The sequence below is a fragment of the Kogia breviceps genome, chromosome 7 (assembly GCF_026419965.1).
Source record: "Kogia breviceps isolate mKogBre1 chromosome 7, mKogBre1 haplotype 1, whole genome shotgun sequence".
Taxonomy (NCBI): Eukaryota; Metazoa; Chordata; class Mammalia; order Artiodactyla; family Physeteridae; genus Kogia; species Kogia breviceps.
The window spans coordinates 80,138,773-80,156,690 of NC_081316.1; the positions used below are offsets into that span (position 1 = coordinate 80,138,773).

The window sequence follows — 17,918 nt, forward strand, 5'->3', positions numbered from 1 at the left end:
CTCAAACAGCACAGCTCAGTCGGTGTTGTGCTTCTAGCCGGTAGGCAAACAGGAGCCAGTCCAGGCACAGACACAGATGTAAGGCCTGCACTCTGGCAGGCCGGCTCCTAGAGGCTACTCTGCTGAGAATCACCTTCCCTGATAGGGATGCACTCCTGGAGGACAAGCCAATACCAAGAACACCTCTCCTCAGGGAACAGCCTGTCTACACAGCTTCAGGGACTGTTCACACAGGAAGAGAAGAGAGCCACACAGGGTGAGGGAGCTCACCTCATCACTTTCTTCCACATCCACGTCACCATTGGCATCATCATCCATCAGCTTGTGGATGCTGCGGACTGCATCAAAGCTGAGCTTCTCATCCTCACTGTGGCACAGGGGCTTGTCGATCCGGCAAAACTCTGTACAGGAAAAGCAAGAGACAACATTACTGGAGGCTGCCACCCAGCTCTATTACCTACCTGTCTCACAGTCCCTGGCTTCTAGCACCTGACTCCTCACATAGCCACTTAACAGACTCTTTGTACCGTCATCAAAGTATTTCATATTAACTGTCTTCCCTATTTAGGGTCAATTGCTTTATTATCCTAATAGTTCCTTGGCAGGGAAGTCAAGCATAGGACTAGGAATACACTGGGATCTACACAAAGAACATGAATAAATAACTCACAAGGAAAAAAAATACAAGTGAAAGAAAATACGAATAGCTGATGAACACAGGAAAAGGTCTCACTAGTAATCAAAGAAATATATATTCAAATGAAACATCATTTTTAGTCAATAAATAAATGTGAATTAATACAATCTTTCTAGAAATAGGAAAACAGGCCATTTGTTCCAAGGCCAGAGTACTACATAGTTTTCCTTTTTGTTCACTTTGTCACTGCCTGTATATATAATGCCAGCCACAGGCTAACTGAGGAAACCTTTCACATCTTATGCCTTCTCCAGGACAGTTACATTCAGCAAGTATCTGTTAAATATCTAAGGTCCTGAGCACATCTGATACAACAGCATGGAGGTCTGGAGTGAACTTCCTCCACCCATCACCATACAGTCATACAGCAATAAAACCAGCACAAGAGCCTAGCCCACCCAGTCTCTTTCATGACACCTAATCCTCTCTTACAAACCTGGAAAATACCTAGCCTGATCAAGGCACATAGCAGAAAGAGCCTGGAATCTAGTCGTAGCTCTACTCTGTGGCTCTAAGGAGGTCACTTCCCTTCTTCAGGCTTCAAGTTCACTATTTGAAAAAGACATTTTAACTAAAGTTTCTGGTGTTTCTTCCAATTCCTAGAGTATAAAATTCCTCTTGCCTTTCGACCCTGATCTTTCTAGGCAAAATACTCTTCAGATCACCCCCAAAGAAGACAAGAAAAACTGTGACCTCCCAGATAACAGAAGCAGTCACAGAAGAGAAAGCAAGGACAGGGTGAAGAAGCTGTGGCTGTGAAGCCTTCTAATTCACTTTGCTGTACACCTGAAACTAACACAACATGGTAAGTCAACTGTACAACAATAACTTTTTTTTTTTTTTTTTTTTTTGCGGTACGCGGGCCTCTCACCACTGTGGCCTCTCCCATTGCGGAGCACAGGCTCCGGACGCGCAGGCGCAGCGGCCATGGCTCACGGGCCCAGCCGCTCCGCGGCATGTGGGATCTTCCCGGACCGGGGCACGAACCCGCGTCCCCTGCATCCTCAGGCAGACTCTCAACCACTGCGCCACCAGGGAAGCCCTGTGAAGCCTTCTAGAAGGCCCTGATCAGAGACCGGAAACACTCTAATCCATCTAATCATTTACTTGTCTGTTGGGGAGAAACAGAGACAGAATTGGACAGGTCACCTCTCTATCGCTTGCTAGTTGCTCAAATCCTTTTCAAAATGAGGAGGGGTATAAATATTAAATTTTTTAAGTCCCAGATGTGACTCAATAAAAATATGCTGGATATTGAAGCTCACAGATGTTAACAGATGTGCCCAAAGTCAAAGGTCACTGAAGAGGCACAGCAAGAGCCCCGGTCTGCTGACTCGCAGGCCAGCACTTCACCTGACTGCCTTTATGCCAAGGTAACCAGACAGCTTTAGTTTCATCTTCTGGAAGCCACGGACAGTAATGCTGGTAGGAAGCAAACTGAGGAAATGGCTTTATAAAAGAAAAAAGTAGATAAATAGTATGCATACAAAAGAAATAAGTACCTCCATGGAACCTTATGTTCCTCTACCTTTGTGCTGGCAAGGTGGAGTGAAAAATGGAGGGTGGGGTAAAGGGGTAGGTGGGTACTGAGGAAAAGAGTAGAAAATAGCCAAAAATTAAGGCATTGTTTCTCAGTTTCCTCACCAACTAGAGCTCTTGGCATGATTGCTTCATTCATGGACTCCTATCCACAAATTACCTATCCCCCCAAAATTGCAGTAAATAACGACTAGTTCATAGATGAAGCATACAGCACTGAGATTAGCATAACCAACATAACACTTTCCTTCCCTTATTCCTGTTTTTATATTACTCAAAGGCATATATAATTGCCTATGAGAGCTTTTTGATCAGCACATGATATGCCCATTTAAACAACATTTATCGAGTACTCTTCATATGTCAGGGTCTATAATCAGCACAGGGTATAAAGAGATGAATCAGACCTCATCTTTGCTCTCAAGGAGCTCAGTTATAAAAGTGGGGGAGATAAGCAATTAAAACACTATGTGCTAAGTGCCATAATGGAAAGAATTGAGGTTATGCTAGGGGTCAGCAACTTCTGTAAAAAGCCAGACAGTAAACATTCAGGATTTATGGGCCATATAGTCTGTTGCAGCTACTTAACTATGTCATTGAGCACAAAAGCAGCCACAGACAAAACATGAAAGAACTTAGCTGTGTTCCAACAAAATTTTATTTACAAAAACAGGTGGTGGGTTGGATTTGGCCCTTGGACCATACTTTGCTGACCCCTTTTCTAGAGCTCCATAGGTAGCACACCTGAAGCACATCAGATCGACAGATTTCTGACCCAAAACAAAGAAACCTAATCTTTCATTAGCCTGTATCCACCCACAGGATGAACCTAAGTAAAGTACTTCTATTAGGCTTTTAAAAAATAATGGGAATAGTTTACCAAGCTCTAGGGACTAGAGTCTCCAGGCTGGGCACAATTGGCCTACAGCAGGTCCAAGAAGTTTGGGCTTCAAGCATCAAGCTCTAGTTCGTAACCTGATCAGACAGAAAGGTGACCTTTGCTGCTGGCATCATCTGGCATAGAGAAGGATTAAAGGGATTGAGGATAAGGGAGTACAAAATCTTGATGTCCCAAATGTCCATAGAATCCTGTCCAGAAAAATCATGTCAGCCAAAATTCACAAATAATTCCTTCAATGAAGCATTTTCTAGGCTGTCTCTCCTTCCTGAGACCTTTCTACCTTCTCTTAATACATTCCAATCTGGCAAGGTTTCCCAGACCCATCTGGAAATTACCTTAAAAGATCCACCCATTTTAGCAACACATTATTACTGCAATGAAAGAGCCCTGCACTTGGAGTCAGAACACATGTGTCAAAATCCCAACTTCGGGCTTCCCTGGTGGTGCAGTGGTTGAGAGTCCGCCTGCCGGTGCAGGGGACACGGGTTCGTGCCCCGGTCCGGGAAGATCCCACATGCCGCGGAGCGGCTGGGCCCGTGAGCCATGGCTGCTGAGCCTGCGCGTCCAGAGCCTGTGCTCCGCAACGGGAGAGGCCACAACGGTGAGTGGCCCACATACCAAAAAAAAAAAAAAAAAAAATCCCAGCTTCATCAGTTACAACCATATGATATTGGACAAGTTGTTTAACTTCTCTGAGCCTCCAATATCTCATTTGCAAAATAAGGATAATTAACTCTGCTGCATAGGGTTTTTGTGAGAGTTAAGCAAGACCATATTTGTTAAAACACCTAGCATAGGGCCTGCATGAAGCTGACATTTAATACATTTGTAGTCTCCTTTTTTCCTCCCAGAGCAGCAAGTGAACAGTTCCCATCTTTTGCTAACTTCAGCCACTTTCCCTCTAAGACCATAAAGAATCAAACACAGGCGGTACAGTCCAATCACATTGCTCAGACGAATGTTCTAGGTGAGCTGGCAAGCAACTCTGACAATAGCCTGTCTTCCCACAGCATTTATATGTCTATCACTGGTAACATTTATCATACTGTGCTGTAGTTGTCTATTTAATTTGTCTTCCCCATAAGGGCTTGGGACTATGTACCCAGCAGCAAGAAAAGACCAGGTTCTTGGTAGATGCTCAGTAAATGTTTTTTGAATGAATAACTAAATATCAGCTCTACAATTATGTATGGGATTTCTGTAGGCAGAAAAGAGAAGAATTTTAGGTAGAGAGAATAGCCTAGGACCAAGTTTTAATTTTTTTGGTCTCAGGACTCCTTTTTACACTTAAAAATTGAAAATCCCAAAACTGTTTGATATTTACTATATTAGAAATTAAAACATAAATTCTAATATTTAGCAATTAATTCATTTTAAAATAATAAAATATCATATACATTAATATAAACATGTTTTTATGAAAAATCATTGTTTTCTGAAAAAAATTCATGAGGAAAGTGGTATTGTTACACATTTTTGTAAATCTCTTTAATGTCTGACTTGATAGAAAACAGCTGTTACAGCCTTATTATATCTGTTCCCACATTCAAGGTGTTGTTTTGATTGAAGATCAAAACATAGATATGAAGTTGGAAAATGCAGGAGTATTTTAATAACCTTTCAGATAATTGTGGTCATTCTTCTCTGATACTTCACCAAAATTAAACAAGTAGTAAGTTTATTAAAGGTTAGTTACAAGGTGAAATCTGAAACTATACAGATGAACTTTTTGTACTCTATTACAATAAAACCCATTGGTCTATCTTGCACTTTGAATGGATCTTTTACCCATGGGTGATTTTTCTTTTTTTGGCCACAGAGCATGCGGGATCAGATCTTAGTTCCCTGACAAGGGATTGAACCCACGCCCCCTGCAGTGGAAGCATGGAGTCTTAACCACTGGACCACCAGGTAAGTCCCTACCCATGGGTGATTTTGAAACATGATACACTAATCATTTGGAAACTAGTGATTCGATGAGTTAGGCAGAGCTTCCAAATGTGACACAGTTCATTTATACGATATCAAAATAATCACAATTATTAATATCACCACTGATTTCATCAGAAAAGCTGTAAATCTGGAGAAGCTGTCAAGCTCACAGTGGCAGATACAAGTTTTCCCAAACTCTTATTTTCAATTAAAAGCTGGAATTTTATCACTGGCAACAAATACTATCAGTTGTTTTCCTTAAAGTAGCAGACTCACTTCATTCATTTTCAAGAAGATGTCTGCCGAAAACATAAGTCTGAGTAATTGCAATTTGTCAGTTATTCTTTCAAGTAAAACTAGTGTTCCCTGAGAAAAGGAGGTAGTTCAGCTTGCAACTCAATCACACAGATGCATTTCCTTGAGATAAACATCAGGCTTCTACATGCAGCAAAAGTGCTTTATGCATACTTCCTGTTTTATCACACAGAATACTAAAGAGACATGTATTCATGGGATACAATTTAATAAAATTAATAAATTTTTACTTCTCTATTAAAAGCTTTAAAAAAACTGAGAGGGCATGGAGGTGAGGAATGCAATGATTACTGGCACAATTTTGTGCCACTCTTTTGACTCCTGTTAAAGTGCCAGCAGTTTCACCTACTAATTCCTTCTGCACCAACAGTGCAAATGTACACACGATGGAAAATGCTAATAGCATCTTAGTATTATTATTAAAATGGCTTTGACCTTCTGGATCCCCACAAAGATCTTGGTGACCTCCAGTGTTCTGCAGACCACACTTTGTTAACCACTGGCAGAGAAAACCACAAAGGCTTTTCCCTCGTGTCCAAATCTCCTCTCCTTTCTCAAGGCAGAGCTAATCATTTACTGTTTTATGCTCCAAAGCACTTTGTACATAACTCTGTTATATTAATTCTCATGCTCTGAGTTGTTTGCATGCCACATCCAGAAAAGGGCAAGGACTAAATTTGACTCACTCTATCCCCCAGGGCCCAGTATGGTACCACCACTAATATCCACCTTGTCAAGTATGAAATCAGTAAGTGCTGGCTAAACAAATGAATGCATGAATGAATGGATTCATAACAAATCACCTCCCCAAAAGGCAAGAGAATTCTTGAGTGCAACCCACCAATTGCCACCACCAATATCCACCATCCACCTAATGCCTCTCCTCTCCCAGCACTACCGTGCAGAGCCACTACAGTTGAGCTGGACAATGGATTATCTGATGTGAGACACAAGCCCAGAGGGAAAGAAATGAGAGAAACAGCAGTCAAGGAAGAAGGTAGAGAGAAGGAGGAGAGAAGGGCACTGGTCAGACTGTTCCTCAGCGCTTGGCTGGATCCTGAGGGGAATCTGGATGGAAATGGCTAAATTTTACCAACAGGGGCCTCATCTCTGAAAATAATTTCTCCCCCTTCACCCTCCACCCACCAGCCAGGACTGGCAGGCTTTGCAGTGACTCTGATGGGATCAGAATCCACCCTTACCCTTAGAAAGGGCTCAAAAGACTGTAAGACTGAGAGCATGAGCCCTAGGAAGACTTTCAGATTTGACCAAGGACCATGAGGTTCCAGAGATAAAACAGCCTGGAACCTAGAATGAGGATGGGGCTGGGGGGGAGAGCAGGGGACCCTCTAGACAAAAATGTGAAGGCTGAGAAGGGGAACTGGCTTGGGACCTGGAACTGGCAAGAAAAGGTCCCCCCTGGAATACAGCACGTAGCAGGCCTAGCCACAGAGGAAAGAGGAGTCAGATTCCTGGGCTGTGTAAAATCCAGCCTACCTGAAGGATGTTCCTTCCCCTGTTAGAACATCACGTCCTCATATCCAAGAAGAGGCCCAGCTCTTCTCAGCAGGGGGCAGCAATTGAGAAGCGCTTTTCTTCTGGACAAAGCTGGCACTGGTTTCAGCTACCCAAGCAGCACTGACCCAAAAGACTTCTGACCATGTTCACTTCTCCTCAGAGGGAGAATACATAAAAAAATAACCCATACAGCACCAAGAGTGAACCCTAAGGTAAACCAAGGGCTTTGGGTGATTACAACGTGTCGATGTAAATTCATCCTTGGTTAAAAAAAAGAACCACCATTCTGGTGAGAAATGTTGATCACGGGGCTGGCTATGCACGTGTGGAGGCAGGAGCTATATGGGAAATCTCTATACCTGCCTCTCAATTCTGCTGTAATCATAAAACTGCTCTAAAAAATAAAGTCTTAAAAAAAAGCATAGCCTGTAATATGTGTGTAATTGTAGAGATTTTGTTCAATTCTTATTAGCCTGCTTTTAAAAATATTACATATATTGATTATAATGTGAGATCATTATATTCTCACTTTAACCTGAGATCTGAATACTCCAGTAACAGTTGTTTATTTTATTTTTTTCATTTTCTCTTTTTTAAATTAATTTTTATTGGAATATAGTTGCTTTACAATGTTGTGTTAGTTTCCACTGTACAGCAACGTGAATCTGCTATACGTATACATATATCCCCTCTTTTTTGGATTTCCTTCCCAGTTAGGTCACCACAGAGCACTGAGTAGAGTTCCCTGAGCTATGCAATAGGTTCTCATTAGTTACCTATTTTATACATAGTATCAATAGTGTATATGTGTCAATCCCAACCTCCCAATTCATCTCACCCCTGCTCCTTTTCCCCCCTTGGTTTCCATACATTTGTTCTCTACATCCGTGTCTCTATTTCTATTTTGCAAATAAGATCATCTGTACCATTTTTCTAGATTCCACATATATGCATTAATATATGATATTGGTTTTTCTCTTTCTGACTTACTTCACTCTGTATGACAGTCTCTAGGTCCATCCACGTCTCTACAAATGACCCAATTTCGTCCCTTTTTACGGCTGAGTAATATTCCATTGTATATATGTACCACATCTTCTTTAACAGTTGCTTAATTTATATTCATTTTTTTTTTTTTTTTTTTTTACGCGGGCCTCTCACTGTTGTGGCCTCTCCCGTTGCAGAGCACGGGCTCCGGACGCGCAGGCCCAGCAGCCATGGCTCACGGGCCCAGCCACTCCGCGGCATGTGGGATCTTCCCGGACCGGGGCACGAACCCGCGTCCCCTGCATCGGCAGGCGGACTCTCAACCACTGCGCCACCAGGGAAGCCCAATTTATATTAAACATAGTTAAATAACGTCATCAGTGGAAAAAAGATAATCCATAGCATCAACTATGTATAAAGCTCCAACAAGCAACATAATAATATACCTCTGAGTTCACCAGCATTTCTGACTTTCTACCTCATGTAGGCTTACCACAGTCAGCTTACACCTACAGTTATCTGAGGGCATCTGAGGGCAGAGCTATGTCTTTTCATTTTTTCATAGCACCTACTACCACCTCACACATGATATATTTGTTCATTTATTTGTTTATTGTCTGTCTCCCTCCAATAGATGTAAGGTTCACAAGCAGGGACTTTTTTTTTTTTTTTTTTTTTTTTTTTCTTTGTGGTATGCGGGCCTCTCACTGTTGTGGCCTCTCCCGTTGCGGAGCACAGGCTCCGGACGCGCAGGCCTAGCGGCCATGGCTCACGGGCTTAGGTGCTCCGCGGCATGTGGGATCTTCCCGGACCAGGGCACGAACCCGTGTCTCCTGCATCGGCAGGCGGACTCTCAACCGCTGCGCCACCAGGGAAGCCCCAAGCAGGGACTTTTTTTGTTTACTGCAGTATCTCCAGGGACTCATATAGTGCCTGGTACATAGTAGGTATTCAATATAGATTTGTTGAATGAATGAATAAATCTTTGTCTTCCCTAATGTGCAGAGCAGACTTCTCCTCTCTACCTTTTTTTAAAAAATAAATTTATTTATTTTATTTATTTTTATTTTTGGCTGTGTTGGGTCTTCGTTGCTGTGCACAGGCTTTCTCTAGTTGCGGTGAGTGGGGGCTACTCTTCATTGCAGTGCGCGTGCTCCTCATTGTGGTGGCTTCTCTTGTTGCAGAACATGGGATCTAGGCGTGTGGGCTTCCATAGTTGTGGCTCACAGGCTCAGTAGTTGTGGCACACGGGCTCTAGAGCACAGGTTCAGTAGTTGTGGTGCATGGGCTTAGTTGCTCCATGGCATGTGGGATCTTCCTGGACCAGGGCTCGAACCCGTGTCCCCTGCATTGGCAGGCGGATTCTTAACCACTGCGCCACTAGGGAAGCCCCTCTACCTGACTTTTAAATGTTGGACTTTCAAAGAATTCAGGCTCAGTCCTAGGCTCTGTTCTCATACTACTCTCTCTCCTAAGTAATCTTACCTGTCCTCATGCTTCAACTACCATTTAAAGAAATTACTAGCTATTACCAACTCCCAAAAAACAAAATCATGTTTCTGGTTCAAGTTTCACTTTTGGCCTACAGAAACCCACAGACTCCAACTACCTACTAAACATCTCCATGTGGTTGTGTAACAGGCACCTCAACTCATAATGTCTAAATCTAAACTCATTACCTTTCCCCCAAACTTCCTACTTCACCATTTGTTTGTGTCAGAAACCTTGACATCTCACTCTCCCTCACTCCCCACATTTAATCAATCACCAATCCTAGTTCAAGACTCTTAACTATTCCAGATCTCATTCTCCACACAGCATGTCACTCTCAGCAGAGATATTCTAAATACTTAATGAGCAATCAGCAGGAGGGCTGGCTATAGGCAGTGCTGGTGCATACCACCTGCATATCTGTCCAAGGCCTCTCCCTTCCTAAAACCCTTCAAAAGTTCCTCATTATTCTCAAGATAAAGTTCAGGACTTTTCTGGTGGCACAGTGGTTAAGAATCTGCCTGCCAACGCAGGGGACACGGGTTCAAGCCCTGGCCTGGGAAGATCCCACATGCCACGGAGCAACAAAGACCGTGTGCCCCAACTACTGAGCCTGCGCTCTAGAGCCCGCAAGCCACAACTACTGAAGCCCACATGCCTAGAGCCCATGCTCCGCAACAAGAAAAGCCACCGCAATGAGAAGCCTGCACACCACAACAAAGAGTAGCCCCCGCTTGCCGCAACTAGAGAAAGCCTGCACGCAGCAACGAAGACCCAATGCAGCCAAAAATAAATAAATAAAATAAAATAAATAAATTTATTTTTTTTAAAAAAGTTCAAAGTCCCTACAGTGGCCTGCCAGGCCCAGAACGATCGGCCACCTGCCACCTTTCTGGTCTCATGTCCATCAACTCCTCCTGCTTCGTGTGACCCTTCTTTGATGTGCCAAGTTTCTTCCCTCCTTTCCACACAGCACAGTGGTTCTTGGCTCTGGCAGCATGTTAGAATCACCTAAGGAGCTCTTAAACTGCTGACATGCAGGTCCCAGTGTCTCTGTGGGTGAGACCTAGGTATGGGTTTGGGGTTTGGGGTCGTTTTTTTGGTTTTTTCTTTAATTGAGAAATAACACACATACAGTAAAGTACATAAATAAACCTAAGGATCAATTTAAAAATATATATGTATATATATATCCATGTAACTTTCACCAAAATCCAGATACAGAACATTCCTAACACTCCAGGAAGACTCCCTCCCCTTGCTCCTCTTCAGTCACTACTACCACGACCCCACAGCGGTAACCACTATTCTGACTTTCATCACCATAGATAAGTTTTGCTTTTTTTTCCGACATTTATTAAAATGGAGTATGGATATTTTTAGGGTACAGTTGCACACAATAAAATGCCCCCATTCTAAGTGTACAGTTCAATGTGTTTGATAAACATATGCATTCATATGACCACCACCCTGATTAAGATCTAGAACACTTTCATGGTCTCAAAATTCTCCCACTTGGCTCTTCAGTGCCAACCTTCATCCCCGTCCCCACACAACCACTGATCTGATTTCCAGCATTAGAAATTAGTTTTGCCTCTTCTAGAACTTCAAATAAATATAATCATAGCTCTGTACTCTTTTGTGTCTGGCTGCTTTTGCTCAGCATGATTTGAGATTCAACCATGCTGTCACGTGAATCAGTAGTTTGCTCCAATTTATTGTTGAGTAGTATTTCATTGAATGGATATACAATTTGTTTATCCATTAACCAATTTCTAGCTGTTACAAATAAAGGTTATGAACATTAGTGTATAAGTCTATGTGTGGACACATGTTTTCATTTTTCTTGAGTGAAAATGAGTTTTTTATTCCTTGAGTTCCACTACGGGTGGAACTGCTGGGTTATATGACAGAGGTATGCTTAACTTTTTAAGTAACTGCCAAACTGTTTTCCAAAGCAGTTGTATCACTTTATACACCCACCAGTAAGCACCAGTATGAAGCACCAGTCCTGTTGCTTCATATACTCTCTTATACCTGGTGATGATGCTAATGTGAAGCCCAGGTTGAGAACCACCTAGAATTCCTTTTATAGGAAAGGTTCTTCTCTTTCTTAACCTGCAAACTCTGACTCATACTGCTAGTCTCAGCTTAAATACTTTTTCTCCAAAGAATCTTCTTTGATTCATCTTCTTTCCCAAACTAGTTTAGGCCCAAATTACATTTTCTCCAAAGTACCCTATATTTTTCATTTATAACACTTTTCACAATTGTAATTATTTGTGTGATACTTTGCTTAATATCTGTCTTCTCCACTAAACTGTAAGCTCCATAGCAGCAGGAATCATGTCTATCTTCTTCATGGCTGAATCCTAGCTTCTAGCCAAACTCTAGCACCTAGCAAAGTCCCTAGCACAACAGTTGGGCTTCAATAAACATTTGTTGAATAAACAAATGAATGCCCAAAAGAACCTGTTGCATGAAGGAGCAAATTCAGAGATGAACAAATACAGTCCTTGCTCACAAAAAGTACTAGAATGAGCATAATACATGAGTTACAAAGACACAAAGTAGAATACGGTAAAGGGTCAAGAGACCAGGGCAACAGGACACAGCACAGTCTGAACAACAGGTAGAGAAGGCAGTGGGGTCAGAAGGAAAGGCTACCTAAGCACAGCAACCCAAAAGCAAGGAGCACAGCATCTCACATGGTTTGATTTATTAAAAGAGCCAAAGTCAGAACTTCCCTGGTGGTCCAGTGGTAAGACTCCACGCTCCCAATGCAGGGGGCCCGGGTTCAATCCCTGGTCGGAGAACTAGATCCCGTATGCATGCCGCAACTAAGAGTTCATATGCTGTAACTAAGAAGTCTGCAGGCCACAACTAAAGATCCCGCATGCTGCAACTAAGATCCGGTGCAGCCTAAATAAATAAATAAATAAGCAAATAGGCCAAAGTCAAAGGGTTCTTTTTGCCAATCTTGCAAAAGCTCCTGGCATAGAATGGGAGTAACGGATAGTGGGATCCCTCATCATACTCAAACTCTAAATGGCAGAGTTGGAGGAGCTTTGGAGGGCATTAAGGGTCACTGCTCACTTTACAACCAGAGAAGGAAACTGAGGCCATGAAATGGGGTTGTTTTGCCATCGGTGGGCTGGCAAAATAGTGTTAGAACCAGATTAGAAGCCTCACTAACTTTTTTAAAATTTATTTTATTGAAGTATGGTTGATTTACAATGTTGTGTTGATTTCTACTGTGCAGCAAAATAATTCAGTTATACATATATGTAATATTTTTTCATATTCTTTTCCATTACGGTTTATCATAGGATATTGAATATAGTTCCCTGTGCTCTACAGTAGGACCTCATTGTTTATCTATTCTAGATATAATAGTTTGTATCTGCTAACCCCACATTCCCAATCCATCCATTCCCCCACCCCCCTCCCCCTTGGCACATACAAGTCTGTTCTCTATATCTGTGAGTCTGTTTCTGTTTTATAGATAAGTTCATTTGTGTCATATTTTAGATTCCACATATAAGTGGTATCATATGGTATGTGTCTTTCTCTTTCTGACTTACTTCACTTAGTATGATAACCTCTAGGTCCATCCATGTTGCTGCATATGGCATTATTTCATTTTTTTATGGCTGAGTAGTATTCCATTATACATGTACACCACATCTTCTTTATCCTTTCCTCTGTCAATGGACATCTAGGTTGTTTCCATGTCTTGGCTATTGTGAATAGTGCTGCTATGAACATAGGGGTGCATGTATCTTTTCGAATTATAGTTTTTTTCTAGATATATGTGCAGGAGTGTGATTGCTGGATCACATGGTAGCTCTATTTTTAGTTTTTTGAGGACCCTCCAAACTGTTCTCCATAGTGGCTGCACCAACTTACATTCTCAACAACAGTGCAGGAGGGTTCCCTCTTCTCCACACCCTCTTCAGCATTTGTTATTTGTAGTCTTTTTAATGATGGCCATTCTGACTGGTGAGAAGCCTCACCATCTTCTTATGCCATGTCTTGTGGCAAGACTATGGTTGGGAGATCCAGATGAGCCTATGCAACAGGGATTCTTAGAACTACTAATTCTTACTCTCCAAGGCCAACAAACTGGGGTGGCGGGGAATGGGTTCCATTAGGTTCTGTTGTCTATTAAGGGCAAACACAGAAGCCCTAACTGAGCTTGTGCCATTCCCCAAGCAGGGTAAAACAGAACTTCCCAGTTTTGTCTTAACTTCTTCAGTGTCCAGCACTAGCCAAAGGCCCCTTCTTCACTAGGACTTAGAAACAAAGTTAAAAAGACACTAGAGGGGCACTCAGTCACCCCTTTGTGTCCCATTTCTACCATCTTCCTCCTCTCAGTATTCTTTTCTTCAAATTTTGATCTCACAAGAAGCCTCCTTCCAGAAGAAGATGGCTAATCCTTAAAGTTAGTCCCCACCAAGCAGGCCACGCCCTCAATAACTTGGGCTTCTGGTGCAGGGGCCTTCTGGCTGTTCTGACTCCTGGTGCCTACTCCTGGGTCTCCTGCAGGGCTTCGGACTCTTGCCCATCTGCTTAACAGCCTATTTGCCTGCCCTTTTTTTTTTTTTTTTTTTTTTTTTTTTTTTTTTTTTTGCGGTATGCGGGCCTCTCACTGTTGCGGCCTCTCCCGTTGCGGAGCACAGGCTCCAGACGCGCAGGCCTAGCGGCCATGGCTCACGGGCTTAGTTGCTCCGCGGCATATGGGATCTTCCCGGACCAGGGCACGAACCCGTGTCTCCTGCATCGGCAGGCGGACTCTCAACCACTGCGCCACCAGAGAAGCCCTTGCCTGCCCTTTTAAACCTATAATCTTTCTGACTGAATTAGAAGTGTCTGACCCCAAGTTCGGTGTTCACATATTGGCATTTTAACACTCATTTATGACTTTCAAACAGCTATTTGATGAAATAGCTAGCTAAAGGCAGTGGCAGTACAAAGAGAAGTAAGACACACTTTTCTGGCCTCCAGGGTCCCCTCCATTCCTACCCCCAATTATTAAAATATATACTGAATTACATAAATTGTAGATGTAGGTCTTTGAATCTGACTTTCTTATACCCTGACTACTCCTAAGGATTAATTTTCTTATCTGAAAAATCAGTAGAGTTCTTTAAAAACAGTAAACCCCTATAAAAATGTCAGTCGTTCATTTGTCAGTTCTCTATTCTTTGCTTTACCTGTGAGTCTGATGTTCCCAACTACAACAGGAGGAGTCTGATTTTTCCAGTATCCCTTGTGTCTGGCCCTGGGCTGGGCAACACAGTACCTGGTTCTAGTGACAACTGAAAGGTGCGTACAGGTTTGGAAGATTCACTTTCTCAGCTCTGGGGTCCCACACACCACAGGTCTTTACATTCTTTACATTCTAAAGGCGTCTGTGTCAAGAAGTGTGACCATCCCAGAGAAATTCAACACACTCTTGTTAAAAAGCCACCCCAAATTCTCTAATCTGGCGCCTGACCCAAACATTCCTGTGTCCTGGCCAATACTTGTCAGGGTCTGAGATGGCCAAAAAAATAATTACAAACAACTCAAAACAGCTTTCTGCTAGGAAGAGTTTTCTAACAGTGCTGGGGTGGCCATCCAAGGACCAGCCCAGATAGGGACTTTGCGCAGTGCCCTGGGGAGATGTCCAACCTATTAGTGGACCCTCTAGGATTATACCCTCTGGGTTCAGAAGTGGGGTTGGTTCCCAATAATCAGTGCTTATCACAGCAGCCCCAAGAGCACAGTGATAAAGGCCTTGAAGATATAAACACTGAGGAGCCAGGCACACCACTGCATGGAGTAAAAACAATGTGGATTACAGTTTCCATAGCAACAAGAGGTTCCTCCTCATGCCTGCCAGGCCCACTGCTGGCAGGCTTACCAGAGAACACATTCCTAGGCTCCAAAAGAGACCAAGACTAGGAGAGAACTTCTCACCATCTTTCTGCCCCATATAAGCCTCCACTCAAACAATACAAGGAAGCTAACTGGGCCCCCTTCTTATTTTCTTGAGAGAAGATAACCAAGAACACCTACTGAAAAACTTGGCACTCAGGATGATCATTCTAAGAACTAGGTTCGCAGCCCTTCCTTACCCTATGCAGTTCTCAGCTATGGTAGCAGAGCAATATCCCTGAACAGGGACTGACTATTAGGAATGAAGTATGCCTGAGCCTCCTTACAGCCCAGGGTCCCTGACCCTGCTCCCTCATCTGCACAAGCCTGATGAGATTTCTGAGGAAAGGCCTCTCTGGCAAAGCACATTCCAGCTCACAGAGAACTGAGTTCAGGTCTCAATGTCTCTTGCCTGGGTTACTACAATAGCTTCCTCACTGATCTCCCTGTCTGCTCTAGTCTCTCTTAAACTCATCCTCTACCAAAGCAGTCAGTATAATTTTTCTAAAACTCAAATCTGACTAGACCACAGTCCTGAATAAAATCCTTTCAGGTTCCCATAAAAACTTGTACACAAATGTCCATAGAAGTTTTATGTGTAATAGCCAAAAAATGGAATCAGTCTACATGTCCTTCAACAGGTGAATGGTTACACTCTAGTACTTACATACTACTCAGCAATAAACAGGAATGAAGTAATGATTCACATACCTTCCCTGAGTGAAGTCCCAGGGAATTATGCTGCGTAAAAAAAGCCAATTCAAAAAAGTTACAAACTCCACAATTCTATTTATATAACATTTTTTAAAGGACAAAATTTTAGAAATGGAGGATAGAGGGGTTAGGGACACAGAAGGGCATGGGAGGGAAGGGTGTGATTACAGAAGGACCACATGAGGGAATTCCCTGGCAGTCCAGTGGTTAGGACTTGGCGCTTTCACTGCCAAGGGCCTGGGTCGATCCCTGGTTGGGGAACTAAGAACCCCACAAGCCACTCAGCCGGCTTAAAAAGAAAAAAAAAAAAAATAGAAAGATAACATGAATGATCCTTACAGTGTTGGAACAGAACTTGGTACACACACACACACACACACACACACACACACACACACACACATATACAAGTACATGTAAAAGTGAGGAAATCTGAACAAGATCAGTGGATTGTGTTAATGTCAATATTCTGATTGTGATATTATACTACAGTTTTTCAAAATGTTACTGTGGGGGAAACTACACAAAGTTTCCCAGTGATCTCTCTATATTATTTCTTAAAACTGCAGATAAATCTATAATTATCTCAATAAAAATTCTAATTTAAAAACAAAATCCTTTGCAGGGCTCCCAAATTCCTACCACAGTGACTGCTAACTTTTTTCAATGAGTAATTCAAAAAAGCTCCATATAATAATGGTTGTACTTTTAGTATCCACCAACTGAAAGATGATGGTGGAAATAATATGGATTCATGAGAAATCCCTCAAGGACCCTTTTCAGGGCTTCAGATCCCCAAGATTGGAAACCCCTGGCCCATGTAATGAATATAAATTAACAAAGCATTCAAGGCTTTTCAAGAGGTGGCCCCTTCAGAGTTCTCTAGCCTTACCCCATGCCGCTCACTCACACATACCCCACGCTCCCACAGCACTAAACCACATGCAATTCCATAAATACACAAGATTCACTTTGCGGCTTTGTACATGATGTACCCTCTGCCTGCAATATCCTTGCCCCATTCTATGGCTGACTAACTCCTACTCAAGTTTCAAGATTCTACTCAGGTTTTTTCTAATTCCTCTAAGAAGTTTTCTCTGCACCGAAACTCCTCGGGTTAGATTAGGAGCCCCTCTTCTGTGCTCCATATTCCCTGTGCTTCCCTCTATCACACTTAGACCAATTACTTAACCTCTTGATGCCCCATTTCATTTTATTTATTTATTTATTTTTGGCCACGCCTCACAGCTTCTGGGATCCTAGTTCCCCAACCAGGGATCAAACCTGGGCCCTCTGGAAGTGCAGAGTCCTAACCACTGGACTGCCAGTGAAGTCCCCTCATTTCGTTATCTTAAAATAAACAGAAAATAGTATGTACCTATCTCATAAAGTTGTGCAAATTAAATGAGTTAATACATCTAAAGTACTTCAAATAGAGCATGGCACACAATATGCGTTCGATTACTACCAAGCTGGTTTTGTTCTAATGGTCTGTCTAACCACTACAGTAAAAGATACAAGCAAGGGCTTCCCTGGTGGTGCAGTGGTTGAGAGTCCGCCTGCCGAGGCAGGGGACACGGGTTCGTGCCCTGGTCCGGGAAGATCCCACATGCAGCAGAGCGGCTAGGCCCGTGGGCCATGGCCGTTGAGCCTGCGCGTCCGTAGCCTGTGCTCCGCAACGGGAGAGGCCACAACAGTGAAAGGCCTACGTACCGCAAAAAAGAAAAAAAAAAAAAAAAAGATACAAGCAAGAATCAGTATTTGCATCCATCTCTAGGTATATGGTAGGTGCCTGATCAATACTTGGGAAAAGAATTAAAAGATCTAAGTTTGAGGTAAGAAGGTAGAATTTAAGTCAAGGGTAGCACGGGGGATCTAGAAAATTGGGAATTACTACTAAGA

The 17,918-nt window shown here is 42.7% G+C and overlaps 1 protein-coding gene across 6 annotated transcripts in view; it reads right to left on the reverse strand.

Moving 5' to 3' along the window:
* Positions 1-17,918, reverse strand: part of STIM1 (stromal interaction molecule 1) — a 220,023-nt gene that overhangs the window by 95,699 nt on the left and 106,406 nt on the right. For all 6 annotated transcript variants that reach the window (XR_010841427.1, XM_059068733.2, XM_067038772.1 and 3 more), the window contains exon 2: positions 271-401. Coding sequence is in view for 5 of the 6 variants with exons in the window: in XM_059068733.2 (XP_058924716.1) it covers positions 271-401 (131 nt within the window). In the remaining variant the exon portion in view is untranslated. The remainder of the gene's footprint in view (positions 1-270; positions 402-17,918) is intronic.